At 44.5% G+C, this 15,696-nt stretch overlaps 2 protein-coding genes across 5 annotated transcripts; one reads left to right on the top strand and one right to left on the bottom strand.

Annotated features, from left to right (window-relative positions):
* Nucleotides 1–1,236: 1,236 nt before the first annotated feature.
* traf6 (TNF receptor-associated factor 6) lies at nucleotides 1,237–4,524 on the bottom strand. 4 transcript variants are annotated; one of them, XM_028956661.1, is made up of 7 exons: nucleotides 4,258–4,524; nucleotides 3,688–3,992; nucleotides 3,439–3,589; nucleotides 3,207–3,365; nucleotides 3,013–3,084; nucleotides 2,822–2,899; nucleotides 1,237–2,409 (listed from the first exon to the last, which is right to left on the bottom strand). In XM_028956661.1, the coding sequence occupies exons 2-7, from the start codon at nucleotides 3,990–3,992 to the stop codon at nucleotides 1,540–1,542; spliced, it is 1,635 nt and encodes a 544-aa protein (XP_028812494.1). In that variant the 5' UTR covers nucleotides 4,258–4,524; the 3' UTR covers nucleotides 1,237–1,539. The 4 variants fall into 4 exon arrangements, with proteins under 4 accessions (XP_028812494.1, XP_028812493.1, XP_028812492.1 ...); XM_028956660.1 differs by having other exon boundaries at nucleotides 4,108–4,524; XM_028956659.1 differs by having other exon boundaries at nucleotides 3,439–3,992.
* A 359-nt stretch (nucleotides 4,525–4,883) lies between these two features.
* Nucleotides 4,884–14,620, top strand: ttc17 (tetratricopeptide repeat domain 17). Its single transcript, XM_028956657.1, has 25 exons — nucleotides 4,884–5,088; nucleotides 5,777–5,866; nucleotides 6,022–6,191; nucleotides 6,291–6,402; nucleotides 6,501–6,626; nucleotides 6,787–6,896; nucleotides 7,003–7,150; nucleotides 7,378–7,517; nucleotides 8,422–8,582; nucleotides 8,679–8,791; nucleotides 8,888–9,034; nucleotides 9,112–9,227; nucleotides 9,307–9,460; nucleotides 9,572–9,643; nucleotides 9,728–9,952; nucleotides 10,080–10,266; nucleotides 11,804–11,935; nucleotides 12,041–12,315; nucleotides 12,408–12,558; nucleotides 12,638–12,758; nucleotides 12,866–13,025; nucleotides 13,112–13,195; nucleotides 13,318–13,437; nucleotides 13,818–13,961; nucleotides 14,067–14,620. The coding sequence occupies exons 1-25, from the start codon at nucleotides 4,921–4,923 to the stop codon at nucleotides 14,196–14,198; spliced, it is 3,558 nt and encodes a 1,185-aa protein (XP_028812490.1). The 5' UTR covers nucleotides 4,884–4,920; the 3' UTR covers nucleotides 14,199–14,620.
* Nucleotides 14,621–15,696: the final 1,076 nt, after the last annotated feature.

The following is a 15,696-nucleotide window of genomic DNA, read 5'->3' on the forward strand; positions in this document are numbered from 1 at the left end:
CCGGAGCTCACAAGCCCGTTTAATAAATGCAGAGGAAATGTGTCCTCTGCTTTTAACCATCACGCTTGGTGAGCAGTGGGCAGCCGTGACAGGCGCCCGGGGAGCAGTGTGTGGGGACGGTGCTTTGCTCAAGGGGACCTAAGTGAGACCTTGGCGGATCGGGATTCGAACCAACTACCTTCTGACTACAGGGCTGACTTCCTTAACCGCTAGGCCACCACTTCCCCATTTTTTATAATTAAATTGATAAAGCAAGAAGCAAAGAAGCTCTTTAACGAACATGCTGACGTGCTAACGGGCACAGGTTTCAAGCACTCAAAATGAGAAGTAAGGATCACGACAGCCGCCAATCAACCCACACCTACAGAATTCACCAATATGCATGCATTTGGACGGCAAAACTGTGCACAGACAGGGCCGGAGCAGGGTCTTCTGGGTGACCGAGATAATCACACACCAACAAGAAGAAGGGTGGTTTTATCTATTTATGCATATCTTGAGGGCTCCTGACCTGAGACTACCGAACAAGCCCCACGTTTAGCATAAGGTCAAAAAAAAAAGTGCTCACAAAATAGTTTGGTGATAAACTTGTTATATATAATTGTTTAACAAATCAATAGCAGACTGGAAATGCAGCACTAAATGATTTTCCCAGTTTCTTTAGTTACCATGCAATGAATGATGGAATGCAATGGAATTTTTCTTGCATTCTTTTTCTTTCGCACCCCACTGAGAGCAGGATTGCCCAGTGCCCCGCACCAGACAGCTGTCCCCATGATCCTCTGGTGTCACAAAATCTGGACATCAACACACGGCAACCAACCTCTACCGGAATGCACAGCTGCCCTACGAGCCCGGCATGGTGCACTCATCAAGAGAAAATAGACGTGGCAAGTTGAACTTCTCTCTGATGATCAGTAAAATTCCAGAATCTAATTTTAGGGGGGACATGGATGAGAAACATGGATGAGAAGGTACCATTCACAGCTAAATTATCGGTTTCGTTTTTCCTTCAGGGCAACTTCTTCAGGTAATGAAAAGATCAGTGGGTAATAGTTTTAAATGACGAACCACGGCGCTCAACTTTCCGCCCGAACAAGTAGTGAGTGAGCGAGCAGCCATGTGATCTGCTGCTTGCCAATTTGTGATAATGAGCAACTGCACCTAATAAAGTAAAATCACATGAGGTTCTCTTGTCTGCACAGTTTGAAAATTCTATTTTAATAACATGAAGCGTTTCAACTGAGACGGTTTAATGAGTTTAGTACAGGAATCTTGTTAATGGGCTGCAAAGCTGTTACGGTGGCCATTAAAAAAAGAAAGAAAAAGAAGACCCCGTTTTTTTTTTTTTTTTTGGCCCCCATATACAATCATAAAATGTACATGATCTCTCCCCTACTTCCTACCCACGTAAACTGGAGAGAAACATCTGGCTGCATTTGTAGCATGAATTTGCAATGTACCGGTGTTGAAAACAGAACACGTGCTTCCGAAATTGTCAGAGATGTGTCATTTAAAAAGAACAGAATCTTGGAGTGGCTAAGGTTGAGAGGTCAGCGAGGACTCGGGCCCTCTGGGCTGCATGCCCTCCCGATGCAGAGGGGCGTCAAAGCGAGGGGTAACCTCACAGCGCACCAGCAAGGCATCATCGCGCACAAACTGCCGCTGCTGCAGCATGGACAAATGCAGAAAAGTAACATAGCCAAAGCCCTTGGGGTTTCTGGTGATGGTTGGCCGCTGGAATGCCTGAAGATCTGGCTTGGTCTCCATCACCTCCACATGGTGCTGACTTTCGACTTGGTCCAGAATGGCCAGACGGATGGTGCCCTGGAAGGGCCAAGAGAGCTGACCGTCAAATTCTCCTTGCATGGTGTGCACAAACAGAGAGATGTAGTTGGCACATCTGGGTGCGCTGGGTGTCTGGAGGTGGAGCCGCAGGCAGAGCTTGTATCCTGGACTTCCCGTATAGAAGCCTGGGCTGTGGATTACTACTGGCTGACCGGCCTCCTGGTTGCGAAGATGAGCTGAAAAGTTCTCTAGTCGCCAAACATAGACCCCCTGGCACTGCTTTGCTTCCAGCTCATGGATGGTCTCCTCCAGGGAGGTCACCTTGCGACGCATCTCCTCCAGCTGGCTGCCTTGAGTGTCATTGTGAATGCTCAGCTCTCGCAGCTGGTGGTCCTGCAGCACCAGACGTCCCTCCAAATGTTGCACGGTCTCCCTCATGTTCTGCAGTTCCTGGTGGCACTGGCACGGGTCTCCTCCCCTGGCTGCGCCTCGATCGTCAGAGTGCGCCCCCGGTGCTTGGCCACAACCATTAAGGCTTTGTTTGCGCAAATACTCCGCCATATAGCGCATGTGCATCCCCGTGAACTCCTGCATGTGGAGGGCTAGGTCTTTTCTCTGCATCTGTAGTGCAAAACAGAGCATGAGTTAATATGCTGTGAGCAGTCTACCTGGCTGTGTTGTTGAATCATAAAGGCTTACGGCACATTGATCATCCTATGTTCTGTGCAGCCTCGGAAAGGGAGTAATAATATTTAATAATTCTAATTATGCAGCCACGACACAGAGGAAACGGTCATTCAAACTCAGGAGTGCTGAGACATTGCATTCAGTGTTCTATTGGGCTTATATGCAGTAGAGAAGAAAGTAGGTACACTTTAACTTTGTGTTTGAGTAGGCAGAGTAGAGTAAGTGGTACTAAAAGGCTTTCTGTTTCTATTTACAGAATGTCCTGTTAGTTAATCCTACATTTCAAATCAGGACCAATAAAATGTATATATTTATGAGGTCAGAAGCACATGTAAATATAACTCACTTTCACTTGACAACCAAAGAAACTGAAGGTGCAGTTTACTGGTGCTTTGACACAGTCGGTGTCGCAGTGTGATTCCAGCTTAAAAAAAACAAACAAAAAAAAAAAAACAGCAAATTTAAAAATAAATAAATAAATAAAAAATTGTTGTTTTCATGAATTCTCATCCTCTTGATGTGTGGAGATGGACTCACCTGATCACGAATCAGATCCAAACTACAATATGCACATACCACGCTGGCAAAGAGACACACGTGTTCATGAGCCTAGAGACCGAAGCAATGTGATATTCCAGCGTCAGGTAAAATATTAATATACAAGAATGCAACTGGAAATTAATATGAATTCTTATTAATAATAATAATAATAATAATCACAAGTGCTCCACCTCCTTCTCCTCAAAGACATACGGTTGAGCGCACTCAGAGCAGGACACAATGCGGCGAAGGCACTGCTGGATTTTGTGCTCCTCTAAGGCCCTTTTCAACACCGCGTCTTGACATTGAGGACAGGGGACCGTGGCAAATTTGCAATCTGTCACATGACTCTGGGATTAAAAAATCAGATTAATTAGTACCGCCTTTTACACCGTTAGATGTACAAGGGAGCAATGCACCTACATCCAAATGGCGGAGCTCCATCTTTTCATTGCAGCCACCATTAGAACAACGCACAGTGAGGGACAGTATCTCACGCTTGGCAAAATTATCCGGGAAGAGCTGGTCTTCCAGCAGCACTTCGTTATCTACCGGGCACTTCTGTCCTGTATCTCTTTTGAGAAAAGAATTGTTTTCCGGGCAGAGATGAATTAATTTTTTTTTTACACAGTACATATCTTCAGATGAGAAGAGGAAAAAGAAAAGCCTCACCTGATGGACTTTTCTATGCAGCTGCGACAGAAGCGATGGCCGCACGGCGTCTGCACGGCGTCCCTCAGGGCCATCAGGCAGATGGGACACTCGTACTTGCTCTCCAAGGGCGGGTCGAACTCCACGTCGTACCCCTGCAGGTCGGTCTGGGACTGGGAACTGCCTGGGAGGCTGGACGCCACGTTCAGGGAGTTCTCGCTGGGACTCCAGTAAGGGTCCTTGGTCATGGCCGCAGCGCAGGCAGACATCCCGGGGTCGCTGCATGCATTCTCCAGGCTGCTCTTCTCCGTGTCGAAGCACGACATCTGCGCAGAAGAAGCCGCGTTAGTGGGGAATAAAAAGAGAAAAAGAAACAACGCTGGCACTTGGCACGACGCGGTTCTAAATCAGCCAGGCCACGGTCTGCGTGAATAAACTCACGGCCACGAAGGGTTCACGCTCGACAAAGGAAAACTTTCATTCCTCGCGTCGCGTCCACGGAACGATCGCCAAAGATCACGTGTGATATCGTTCCCGGGATCTCGGAGAGGCGGGCACGGCGAGACTTTTACCCGCACGCAACGCGCTTACGGTAAAGGGCGGCGCGGAGGAAAAGTTCGAGCTAACGCCGCTAGCAGCTCGTCACAGTTTCCTGCACCGTCGATACATCATCGAGTCACAAGTTGCGCTGAAAGTGCAGCGAGGGCTTCCAGGTCAAAGTACTCGCAGCAATCTGTAGCTCCATTCGACTCGCCGATTTCAAACGAAAGCTCTATGTTTTAATACACTTAAAAAACGGGGGGTTGCGCCGTTTAGGACACAAAAATATTTATCGAACAATTTGGGGGGAAATTTTTTGATACGGGAAGTACGCGACGGGGCATGTCGCTGTTGCCAGGTTCGCTTTTTTAAAGCCACGTTTCGCTTTTTCATAGATTCGGTGGATAATGACAGTCACTAGATTTTTTACGTACATACCGTTTTTTTGCAGTCTTTTTCAAACACCAGCAAATTAAATTCTCCACGGTTTCTCGTGAATTATTATCGGGAAAGTTGATTCGGAGAGATAAATCAATTGCATTGAATAAATGACGTTGCAGATGGTCTCCATTTCATCTCGCACCCTACAACGTACACATAATAGCTGTCCCTTTTATTTCAGTACTACTGCGCAGTAAAGTCGTTTCCCAGACTCGGTTGCATGTTTCTCCGGCGAGATTTGGCAACGCTGGACATACTAAGGGACAGAAAAAAATGGCGGATTTGAGAGGAGCCAGCAAGGGAAGACAGTCTTGTTTGGCTGTGTCATGGAATGCGCTAGTTCGTGGGAAGCTCCTACTCCTTTTTTGCTTCCTATTCATCCAGCCTGGATGCGCTACCACTCACTGGGTGGTTACAGAAGATGGGAAAATCCAACAGCAGGTAAATCACAGATTGCATGCTAATTAGCATGCTAACTTTAGCTGGTTACCTTGTATATACCGCCTTACGAAAAATAAGCTCAGCCAGGGTTATAATAGTAATAAAAAAACACTATTCGTGCTATTTTACAATAGCCCCGTCACCCTTGGGTTCCCTTGTCACGTTGCAGAAATAAAACCCGATGGTATGGTTCGTGTAGTGTTTGGGGATGTGAGGGATGACTCGGTCGCTAATGTTCCTGTAATGTTTGTATGACAGCCTTGCTCTGTATGTAACCAGCTGGTTAGATTTTAACAGCTACCATTTAGATAAAACGTGACGCCGGGTGATAACGATAACATTTGTGTGATAACGTAAACTCGGGGTGGGAAGCATGGATTTTTTTTTTTTTTTTTCGTCTGAAAGTGTACGGCCACGTTTCCAGCTGTGAAGAAATCCACTTGTTCCCGTTCCCGTGTCGCACACTCCGGCACCTCCGTGCTAGTGCTGTTTCTGGAGCGGCTGACCTCGCCCCAAATTCCTGAACAACCTGGAAAGTGTTCTGGTGCACGAAGTCCTTTAAGGTCTTGCAACAGAACGCTACCGTGACGTGTTCGACTTGCCGGTGGTGTCTGTGCGTTCTGCTAAACGGCTGTTTTCATTTCAGGCTTGTAATAATGCTCTCATCCTGTGACCCATTTCAATTCAGGTGGATTCTCCACTCAATCTGAAACACCCACATGACCTTGTAATCTTCATGAGGCAAGAAAGTCGTGTGAACTACCTCAAGAAGCTCGAGGTAAAGCCACATAATTGGCGTGTTTGCTATATTGGCCGCGTCATGCTCTTCTGAAATGAAATATGTTATTTAAATGTAAATTTGGGCAGCTGCCAATCTGAGTAACCCCTTTCCACTCGGTCCTTTATTGCATCAAAAAATGCCTCTGTGTGCAGAAGCAGCTGGTTGCTCAGAAGATTCATATAGAGGAAAATGAAGATCGTGATACTGGATTGGAACAGCGTCATTACAAAGAAGATGCAGACTGTGTAACAGCTAAAGTACCTCTAGGTGATCTGGATCTCTACGATGGTACCTACATCTCTCTGGAGAGCAAAGACATAAGGTCAGTTTTGTGGATTTTCATTACAGTTGTGCTCTTGAATGAATCTCAGAGCAGTTTTGAATGAAATACTTCTGTGCGCTTCGTTCTTCTTCCCTGCAGCCCTGAAGAGAATGTGGATCACCGGTCTCCTTTACCACCTGATCTGGAAAAGCCTGATTGTGCGAAAATTCTTGAGCTTCCGTACAGCATCCATGCATTCCAGCATCTTAGGGTAAGACTTGCAGTGTTGCACTTAATAAATGGCTGTTTTTTGGGGTTTTTTATGCTATGTGGTATTTACTTTGTATGTGTTTTTTTTTTTATGTTCAGGGGGTGCAAGAAAGGACAAACTTGACCTCCCCTGTACTTTCAAAGGATGACCCAATCTTTAGCTCTCTGTCCAAGTTGGGTCCGTTGGATGAATTTGGACACAGAATACACCAGGCCCTTCTACAAGTGAGTATTTTTTAGACTTCTGTGGACAGTGCAGATAAGTGGGGTTTTCTTTTTTTCACTTGGATAGATTTGCCAAAACTCTGATGACGTACTGCAAAGAGCCTAGAACAATCGAATAAAACCCATAAACTCTAAAATGGAAAATATTTAATGCACACAGAACTCTTCATCTTGGGTCCTGTACAATATGGCAACTTTCTATTGGCGTATGAAAAATGATCCAAGGAGGGCGATAGATTGTGTCGTCCGTGCCCTGCACTTTTCTCCCAGGTAAGTAATGTTTCACCTAATCATTTTGCAGGGATTTAGTGGCGCAAATAGTCCATTTGAATGGGTTGCCTCTCAGGATGAAATGTTGACCTGTTTTTGTCTTCAGGTCCCATAAAGATGTAGCTTTGGTCAACATGGCCAATATCCTGCACAGAGCACATTTCTCAGCTGATGCAGCCATCCTGGCACATGCAGCGTTGGACCTGACCTCAGATCTCCTCACCACCCACTACACTCTGGGTAACATTTACGCTGTAAGTACCATGTGTTGTGCCTGAACAGCAATGCCAGAAAGTAGAATATATTTTAAAATGATGATGCGCCTTCCTGAACATCTTCAACCTGCAAAACCTCATCATGTCTCTTACCGACTAGATGTTTTGCAGTTAAAGCCGTGACAGATCGTAGCCTGCATGCAGTAGAACAAAATCTCATATTGTATGTCTAGTGTAAATCTCTGCTTTTCCACGTTTCCACTCAGATGCTTGGGGAATACAATCATTCGGTGCTGTGCTATGACCAGGCTCTACAGGCTCAGCCCGGCTTTGAACAGGCCCTGAGGCGCAAACATGCTGTCCTCTGTCAGCAGAAACTGGAGCAGCGTCTGGAGGCCCAGCATCGGTAAAATGCGTACCTATTTATTACTTTACTTTACTTTACTTTACTTTACTTTATTTGGCAGACGCTTTTATCCAAAGCGACTTACAATGGGAAGACACCAGCAATTCTCGTTCGATTTCTATAGAATATCAAGTATACAAACTAAGAGCCCTGATAAGGCTTAGACTTGTCATTGAAGAACATGCTCGGAGAGTGTTGGGTGCTAGACTAAGAAAAATTATAATGTATTTATACATTTTGTATTTATTTGTTAAATGTGTATGCATGTGTATGTGTTAAATTTGTCTGTAATATTTTTGGAATAAGAAGGTTTTCACCTTCTTCTTAAAAGTGGTGATAGTCTCGGCTAGTCGTGTGGAGGAGGGTAGGTTGTTCCACCAGCCAGGGACAACAACGGAGAACAGACATGATTGGAATCGGAGACCCCGTGAAGAAGGAATTTTTAGTCTCCTTTCGTTTGCCGATCTGAGAGAGCGTGTAGGAGTGTATCTAGGTAGTATTGTGTTGATGTAGGAGGGCGCAGTTCCATTTACAGCCCTGTAGGCAAGCATCAAGGATTTGAACTCAATGCGAGCAGCTACCGGGAGCCAGTGGAGGGAGGTAAGGAGAGGTGTAACATGGGTGTATTTTGGCTGATTGAAGATGAGGCGGGCTGCCATATTTTGGACCATCTGGAGTGGTTTTATGGTGACTGCAGAGGCTCCAGCCAGGAGAGAGTTACAGTAGTCGAAACACAAATTCGGAATAAAAGGGGGAGGCTGGCAAAAACTTGTTTCATGGTTTGTAGCAAGGTTAAAAACAATAGTTGCTCAACTAACATTCACTTGGGAAATGATAGTTGGTTGAAAACAGTTTCGGGCCAGCTGCTCCGCCGCGTTCCTCTGATCGAACGCCCGCTCTGCAGATCCCTCCAGCGAACGCTGAACGAGCTGAAGGAGTATCAGAAGCAGCATGACCACTACCTCCGGCAGCAAGAGGTGCTGGACAAGCACAAGCTCATTCAAGAGGAGCAGATCCTGCGCAACATCATTCACGAGACACAAATGGCCAAAGAGGCGCAGCTGGGTGAGCGACGCCTTCACCTACCAGAGAGTCAGAGTCACCCTGTTCTGCCAAGGCGTTAGAAACTCCAGTGTCTATTTGTACTTGCGTGCACTTTAGGCAACCATCAGATGTGCCACCTGGGCCCGCAGCAGCATGGCCTCTTCTGTCCGTATGACTTACCTGTGCGCTACCATCGTGGTGACCTGTTTGAGAATGTTCACTACATACAGGTGTGTTTGGCCAATAATACCATATCGAATTAATGCTACCAAGGAAGTGTATGTTTCCAACTTGGAGCCTTAAGTGTCACTGTCTCACCTTTGCAGTTCGGGGAGGAGGTGTCTGTGGCGAGCAGCGTAGCCCTGGTTTCAGAGATGAGCGTGAATGAGAGTCGAGGGCCGCAGGTCTACTCCTCTGTGTCTGGCAGTGAGAGTCCGGGCTCCCTGTGGGACAAAGAAGCATCATCTGATACGGTGAGGGCCGTATCCTCTTAATTCTCTTGTCATCCAATCCTATTGGAATATCAACCCAGATGTGTGTTTTATTGCAGGTTGGCCAGTCAGTGCTTTGGCCTAGGAGGTCTGATTGTGCACAGAGGTTCCCTTCGGTGCCCCCCTCTCACCTGCTGCCTACGTTCTACCTCCCCCCTGAAACACAAGGTTTTGGGTGAGCTTCTAAACGTGAACTTCAAGAGAGCTGGTCATGTTCTTTTTCATATTTCTGAAGTTTTGTTGTATGTATTTAGGCTTGAGCAAATACTGTATGAGAAGAAAAGCCCGCCTTTGTCTTTGGAGCCACCTGACTGCACCTCTGGTGCCCAGCCTCCTGCAGGTGATTCTTTGGCTGCTTTAGCTTGGTCTCTGGAAGGAAAAGAGCTTCCAGACTTCCATGCATCTCAGGTGAGATTTTTTTTTTATTATTAAATCATATAATAATTCATTATGCAGCATTAGCAAAAACAATTTTTTTTTTTTCTTTAAGTATTTAAACAATTTAATGTTTGTGCTAAGGTGCTGTTGTCACGCAGTGGGGGTTGGAGTTTGGAGCAGACAGGAGCAATAATAGCTCATGCAATGGAAAAGGTATAATTTATAAATTTGCTCCAACAATTTTACAGCTTTTGGAAATGTAATTGTTCAGTGGCCTACAAAATGCTTTGTTTTCAGATGAGCGCCCCCCGCTGGTTGGTGCAGAATGAAGCTGGCCTCTTCTGGCGTGCTAAGGGAAATGGAACTCGAGCTCTTCTGTGCACGTGGCATGCCCTTCACTCTGCCCCACCCCAGCACCGTGACCTGCCACTGGTCAATGCTGCAAACCTGCTACTGCACTACGGCCTGCTGCGGGAAGCTGAGCAGCTGCTGTTTGAGGCACTCGCCCTCAATGCATCGGAGGTGCTAGACTGTCCGGAACAATCCCTGCATTGATTTAAAAAAAAAAAAAAAAAAAAGCATTAAAGAAAGCATTATTATTATTTCTGTAAAAATGACCTGGCTAATTCACCTCTCCCTGTCCCACCAGCCCCATTCTGTGGTCAGCCTGGTCAATGTGCATCTCTCCCAGGGAAACGTGACTGGGGCGCTGGCACTGTTCCGCCATGCCCTATCCTTAAAGGCCGGTTGCGTCCAATGCCATGCCAGTCTGCCCCTTCTGCGCTGCCTGCAGTTTTACCCCTTCCTGTACAATCTTCAGCGTCAACAATGCCTGTGTGAGTCAGACTTTTCTGTCACAACCTGCAAGAATCATCAAGAGCATGTGGTTTTTTTTAAACATGCATCACTGATTTGCTGTTTTTAAAAAAAAAAAAAAACTTTTAGCATTGGTGTTTCTGGGGCAACTTCTTTGTTTAGGTGCACCGCCACAAAGTTTGGATCGACCCAAATTATTCACACTGTCTTTAGCACCAATACATCACTTTTCAAGGATTGGAAGATTAAAGTTTTCTGTCACTATGACTGATTTCTGTAGTTGACAGAATCCCATTGTTTTCTACGAGATGCGAGCCAGAAGAGCGTCTTTTGCTGCACCCGCGAACCTCTGCAGACTCTGTGGTCAAAGCTGAATACCTCTGCAAGTTGTGGCATTAACACTCAACCAGTAGAACCAAGGCATCGAAGCAGCAGTTTAGTTGAACTATCATCTTACCTTGACACCGCAAGGATGGAGGGAAGTGTTGGATGCTGTTGGTCTGCTATTGTGTTTTGACCGTGAGTGTTGCTTGTTGTTGGTGGCAGGGTAGAAATAGCATGTTAAAGACCTTTTTGTTACCTGAAATGAGGTATATTTATAAAATGCATTATGTGGTGCTCAGAAGTGGCGTAAACCATGCCTACTTGAACCTGTGACATGGAGCACTTGGTTAGTTTTTTTTTATTTTTTAATTGTCAGATTATTTGGGTTTATTTGGACAAACATTTTCATAGTTATGTAAATGGTTGGAAATGTGTCCTCTGGGATTTGAACCGGCAACCTGCTGATTACGTGTCCACTTCCTTATCCACTAGGCCACCACTCTTTTTTTCACCCCCACTGGTTATGAGTTTATAGTACTGTGTTGAGCAATAATAATTATCATTCAGTGTACAATTTAAAAAGAATAATGTAATGGGAACAGTTGTGCTGTATCTTTTAAATTAGAGCTATGTACTGTAAAATATTCCCCTCCAGTCGCTGCCTTGAGCTCCGTCTTTCCACCATTTCTCTTGTCATTCTCTTGTCTTTATTTAGCTTACACTGATTTATTTTATCCTCTGCCGTGGCAGAAGAACTTATTTTAGACCAGACTCTGCCATCTCAGCTCCACATTTAGCTCGATCCCTTGTGCTTTTTGTCACAAATTTGCCTCTTCGTGCTTTTTTTTTTTTTTTTTCGCTTCACCATCCATTTTCGCTTTTCCAATCCACCCACAAGAGTTTCCCCTAGTTTTGATTTTAAGTAAAAAGAACGAGTTTAGAAATACTTTTATTTAAGCTGCTAGAAGTAGAAGCTTCTGGTTTACAAATAGAAATCGTTTTTTTAATATACACAGATATTAATCATTTCAATTTGTTTAGTCAAATTAAAATGAAATATAGGAATAATAATTTTAAATAAGATTTGAGTTTAAAATTAATGTATTCATTCAACTTTTTTTTTTTTTTTTTTTTTTTTTTTTTACAGTGGGAGGGCACTGTCCTAATCAAAAAGATTAAGTAATTTTAGCCATGTTTGTGTTTGTTAAGATTAACATGATGCTCTGATTTCAGATGCCACTGGATGTACTGGAGACCTTGAACTGGAGCTGGAGGAACTGGAGTCTGGTAGCAGTGAGATGCAGAACCCTTTTGAAGTTCACGTTCCACCCATTTCTACTGTTGAGGAATCTGTTCTGTTCAAGAGTAAGAACTTCTGTCCGCTGTGGAGGTTCTTCTGTTTTGCTTTTGTGGTCTGGCTCTCATACATTCTTCTCTTTTGGTTCTTTTTTGCTTTATATCTCTGATCAGAAGTGGTGGTGGACAGTAATGGCTCCGGAGAGGCAGCCCAGCAGGTGAAAGCTGGAGAGGGTGGATCCAGGGAGGGAAAGCCGAACGGAGGAGAAGAGGAGGAGGACTGGCAGCTGAAAGAGGAGCTGATGGGGGCTTTTGAAGGTGCTCTTGATGTTGGGGGGAAGAGGGGAGACCTCCGTGGCATACGCGTGCTGAAAAATGACAGGGTGATGGGCGGCAAGAGTGGAGGACCTTGCTTTGGCAACTGTGAAGATGATGAGGGAGCGGAATGGGTCAGTATGATAAAAGGGCACGGGGATTGTTCTAAATGAACAGAGTTGCATTCTGGGGTTGATTCATGTTGCTGGCTTTATTATCTTTGCAGATCACTTTCCAGGTGAAGCGAGTAAAAAAGTCAAAAATGAAGGCATTGGAAGGCTGGAAAGAGGAAGATGACAGCCACCAGGGGGAGCCATTGGCTGGACACTCAGTTCTTGAGATCAGTGGACCCACCATTCCCTCACCTGGACCCTCAGGTTCTTTGCATTAAGTATAAAAATACATTTCACTAACTACTGTAAAGGGCTTCAAATTTAGTCGAATCTGTAACTGCAGGTCGCTGGCGGGATTACGCCAGTTTAGGATGGCCAGGACCCGAGGAGTGCCAGCGCACACGTAGAGTAGACCTCACTACCGTGGCCAGCACCTGGCTTGCTGTATCTGCCAAGAACATCGAGTCAGTGCCTTCTCTTTCAACACGTTGAAATGTGCAGACATCTGCTTGACCCTCCTCGATTTTTAATTTTTATTTTTCCCCCCAACCTGCTTGCTTTATGCTCACAGCATCACAGACCACATTGACTTTGCCACACAACTTCAGGAGCCAGCAGCAGAACCGGTATGCAATTCCAACTTGGCAGCCAGCATGCATACGCTGGACCACCTGGGAGGAGTGGCTAATCGAGGTGGTATACACTACACAGGGGAGAGCCAACTGCGAGAGGTTAGGCCCGTGTTGCCTTGTTTGTGACCATTTGTTAATAACGTTATTTATGACCACTACAACATCACTTCCCTCTCCTCCTTTAGGTTTTACAGAATCTCGGTAAAGATAAGTTTCCCCCTCAGTCCTTTGAACAGGTGGGCACTCGTATCGCCAAGGTCTTAGAAAAGGTAAGATAATCCTCTTTGGGATTTTTTGCTGATATAAAAATCATATTTTTGCCTTTTTTGAAAACTATAATGCCTGAGTCATGTTTAGTTTTGTTTTTTGTTTTGTTTTATCCCTTATCCAGAATCAGACATCCTGGGTTCTCTCCAGTATGGCAGCTCTTTACTGGAGAGTCAAAGGCCAGGGGAAAAGGGCTATTGACTGTCTGCGCCAGGCACTTAACTATGCCCCCCACCACATGAAGGTGAAACTTTTAGCTTTTATAATAATGGCCTTTAAAATTATTAAATTGTTATGTTATGTCCTACATGTGCGCTTGAAGGGCCTATACAGAATGTACAGCCTTCTGGAATGTTTTTTTAGGTTTTTAATGAACTCCAGACGCAAGACTGTATTCAACTAATGGTTCAATGGTTCTCCATATCGTTTCTTAACACACTGCATTCAAATTGACTTAAAAGATTACTTAAATATATTTCTGTAAATGTTGCTGACCATTTACTAAACATTTATATTGTGTCTTAATGCAAAAAAAAAAAAGAATTAAGACCTATAGTTGTACATATAGGACAGGGGACATCCTTAACTACATGTTGAAGCATGTTCTGACCTCTCTTCCCACAGGATGTCCCTCTCATCAGCCTTGCAAACATCTTCCAGAACGCACGACTGTGGGAGGACGCTCTGACCGTGGCCCGCATGGCGGTTGAAATTGCACCACACTTTGTCGTCAACCATTTCACGCTTGCTAATGTCTACATTGCTATGGTGAGTCAGAAGCATGATCATTTTTAATCCATATTCTGGTTATAAAACAGGAACCACTCTAACGAGGACTCGTTCATTAATTATTATTATTATTTTGTTTGTCAGGAGGAATTTGAGAAGGCAATGCATTGGTACGAATCCACCTTGAAGCTTCAGCCTGAGTTTGCACCAGCCAAGGATCGCCTCCGCACTATCCAGTGCTACCTGCTCACTAAGAGGGATCGCCGCGCTCCTTAACCACAGTCCGGTTATAGGCCAGGCCGGGCGCACCGAAAGATTCTCCATTGACGTCAAATCTCCTGTTGCATATCATAAACGAACGTGCAGTCTACTTGGACTGAAACAATAAATACCCCCCCCTCCACCACCACCACCACCACATGGCAGTTTGTAAAGCTGCTCACAAATGTCACCACATGAAAGATTCATGACTATCCTTAGAGCCCCTCCCCCGAAAAAGGTATAAATATGTACTTCAGATCAGGCAACAAAAAATAAGGTTGGTTTGACACGGTTTGCTCTGGAGGGTTGATTGTGTATTTTGGTGTGCTGTTTACTCATGCTGTTCGACAGGTTGGTCCTTTATCAGGCTTTGTTCTCAGAAATCTCATCAGTCAGAACCCAAATCTTTAATCGCATTTCTTCTCTTTTTCTCTTTTTTTTTTTTTTTTTTTTTTAGTTTGCTGCTCCAGTAAAGAAAAAATTCCCCGCTCTGGTTACTTGAAGCCGTTTATTTCATTTTAATTTTTGTCCGTTTTATTTTGATCTGAGAAAGTGTAAAAACTGGACTATTTTAACTTGCTGTTCCCGAGGGGGGGGACCATTTTTTGCACCATTCCCTGGAACAGTTATAGGGGGCGTGTACTGTAATGGTGGAAACATTTTCATGTTTTGGGTAAATTTAAGATCTGGTGTGTTCATTCTGCAGTATTTATACAGAGAGAACTTTTCATTGGCTTTTTGTCTGTGTGATCATTGTCTGCAAACATTCGTTAATCTGGATGAGTGGACAAAAAGAACATTTATAAAGGAATGGGCCTTCAAGTTGTGTGTTTGTCAGTTTTTATTTATTTTAATAAACCTTCCCCCACTATGGAAGTGTAATGATGATTGCAGAGAGTAGTCCAAAACGTTTTATTCAAGCCAGGCTGTAGAAAGGACATGACGTGAGGGTCAATTGAAGCTAAGTGTCGGATTGATGTTACAGTAATGATCATATATTTCTCACCTCAGTCATTTTATCAAAAAAGCCGTTTTGGATTTTTTTTTTTTTTTCATTAAAATAACACAAAATTGATCTAAACTGGCTGTTTATGAATGGAATTGGCTTGATGCTCCGTTCTCTAATGCAAGTCTGTCACTTTAAAAAGTGACTATTATCTTTCTAATTATCTAAAGTCTACAAAACTGAGTGTTTCTATTCAAACTGTAGTTTCTAATTCACTCAGTAAAAGCCGCCATTCATTGAAAGCTCGCCTTCGTTGAATGGACGCTTGGACCAGCCGAGCGGGAACAAGAGCGCCGCGCAGCGGGGAAGCCTGGAACTGCATCTGGGCGCTCCTCTCTTCGTGGTCCCGCTTCACAAGCCGGAATACAACGACCAACAAGGCTGTTCGTACTTTTTTATCACAGTACTACATCACCATCGTCATAATAATAATAATATTGCCATTGTTTTGTTGGTAACTGTACAGCAGCGGTCGCACCCTTCTCCAGTGGGAGAGTCTGAACTCGA

The sequence above is a fragment of the Denticeps clupeoides genome, chromosome 16 (assembly GCF_900700375.1).
Source record: "Denticeps clupeoides chromosome 16, fDenClu1.1, whole genome shotgun sequence".
NCBI lineage: Eukaryota > Metazoa > Chordata > Actinopteri > Clupeiformes > Denticipitidae > Denticeps > Denticeps clupeoides.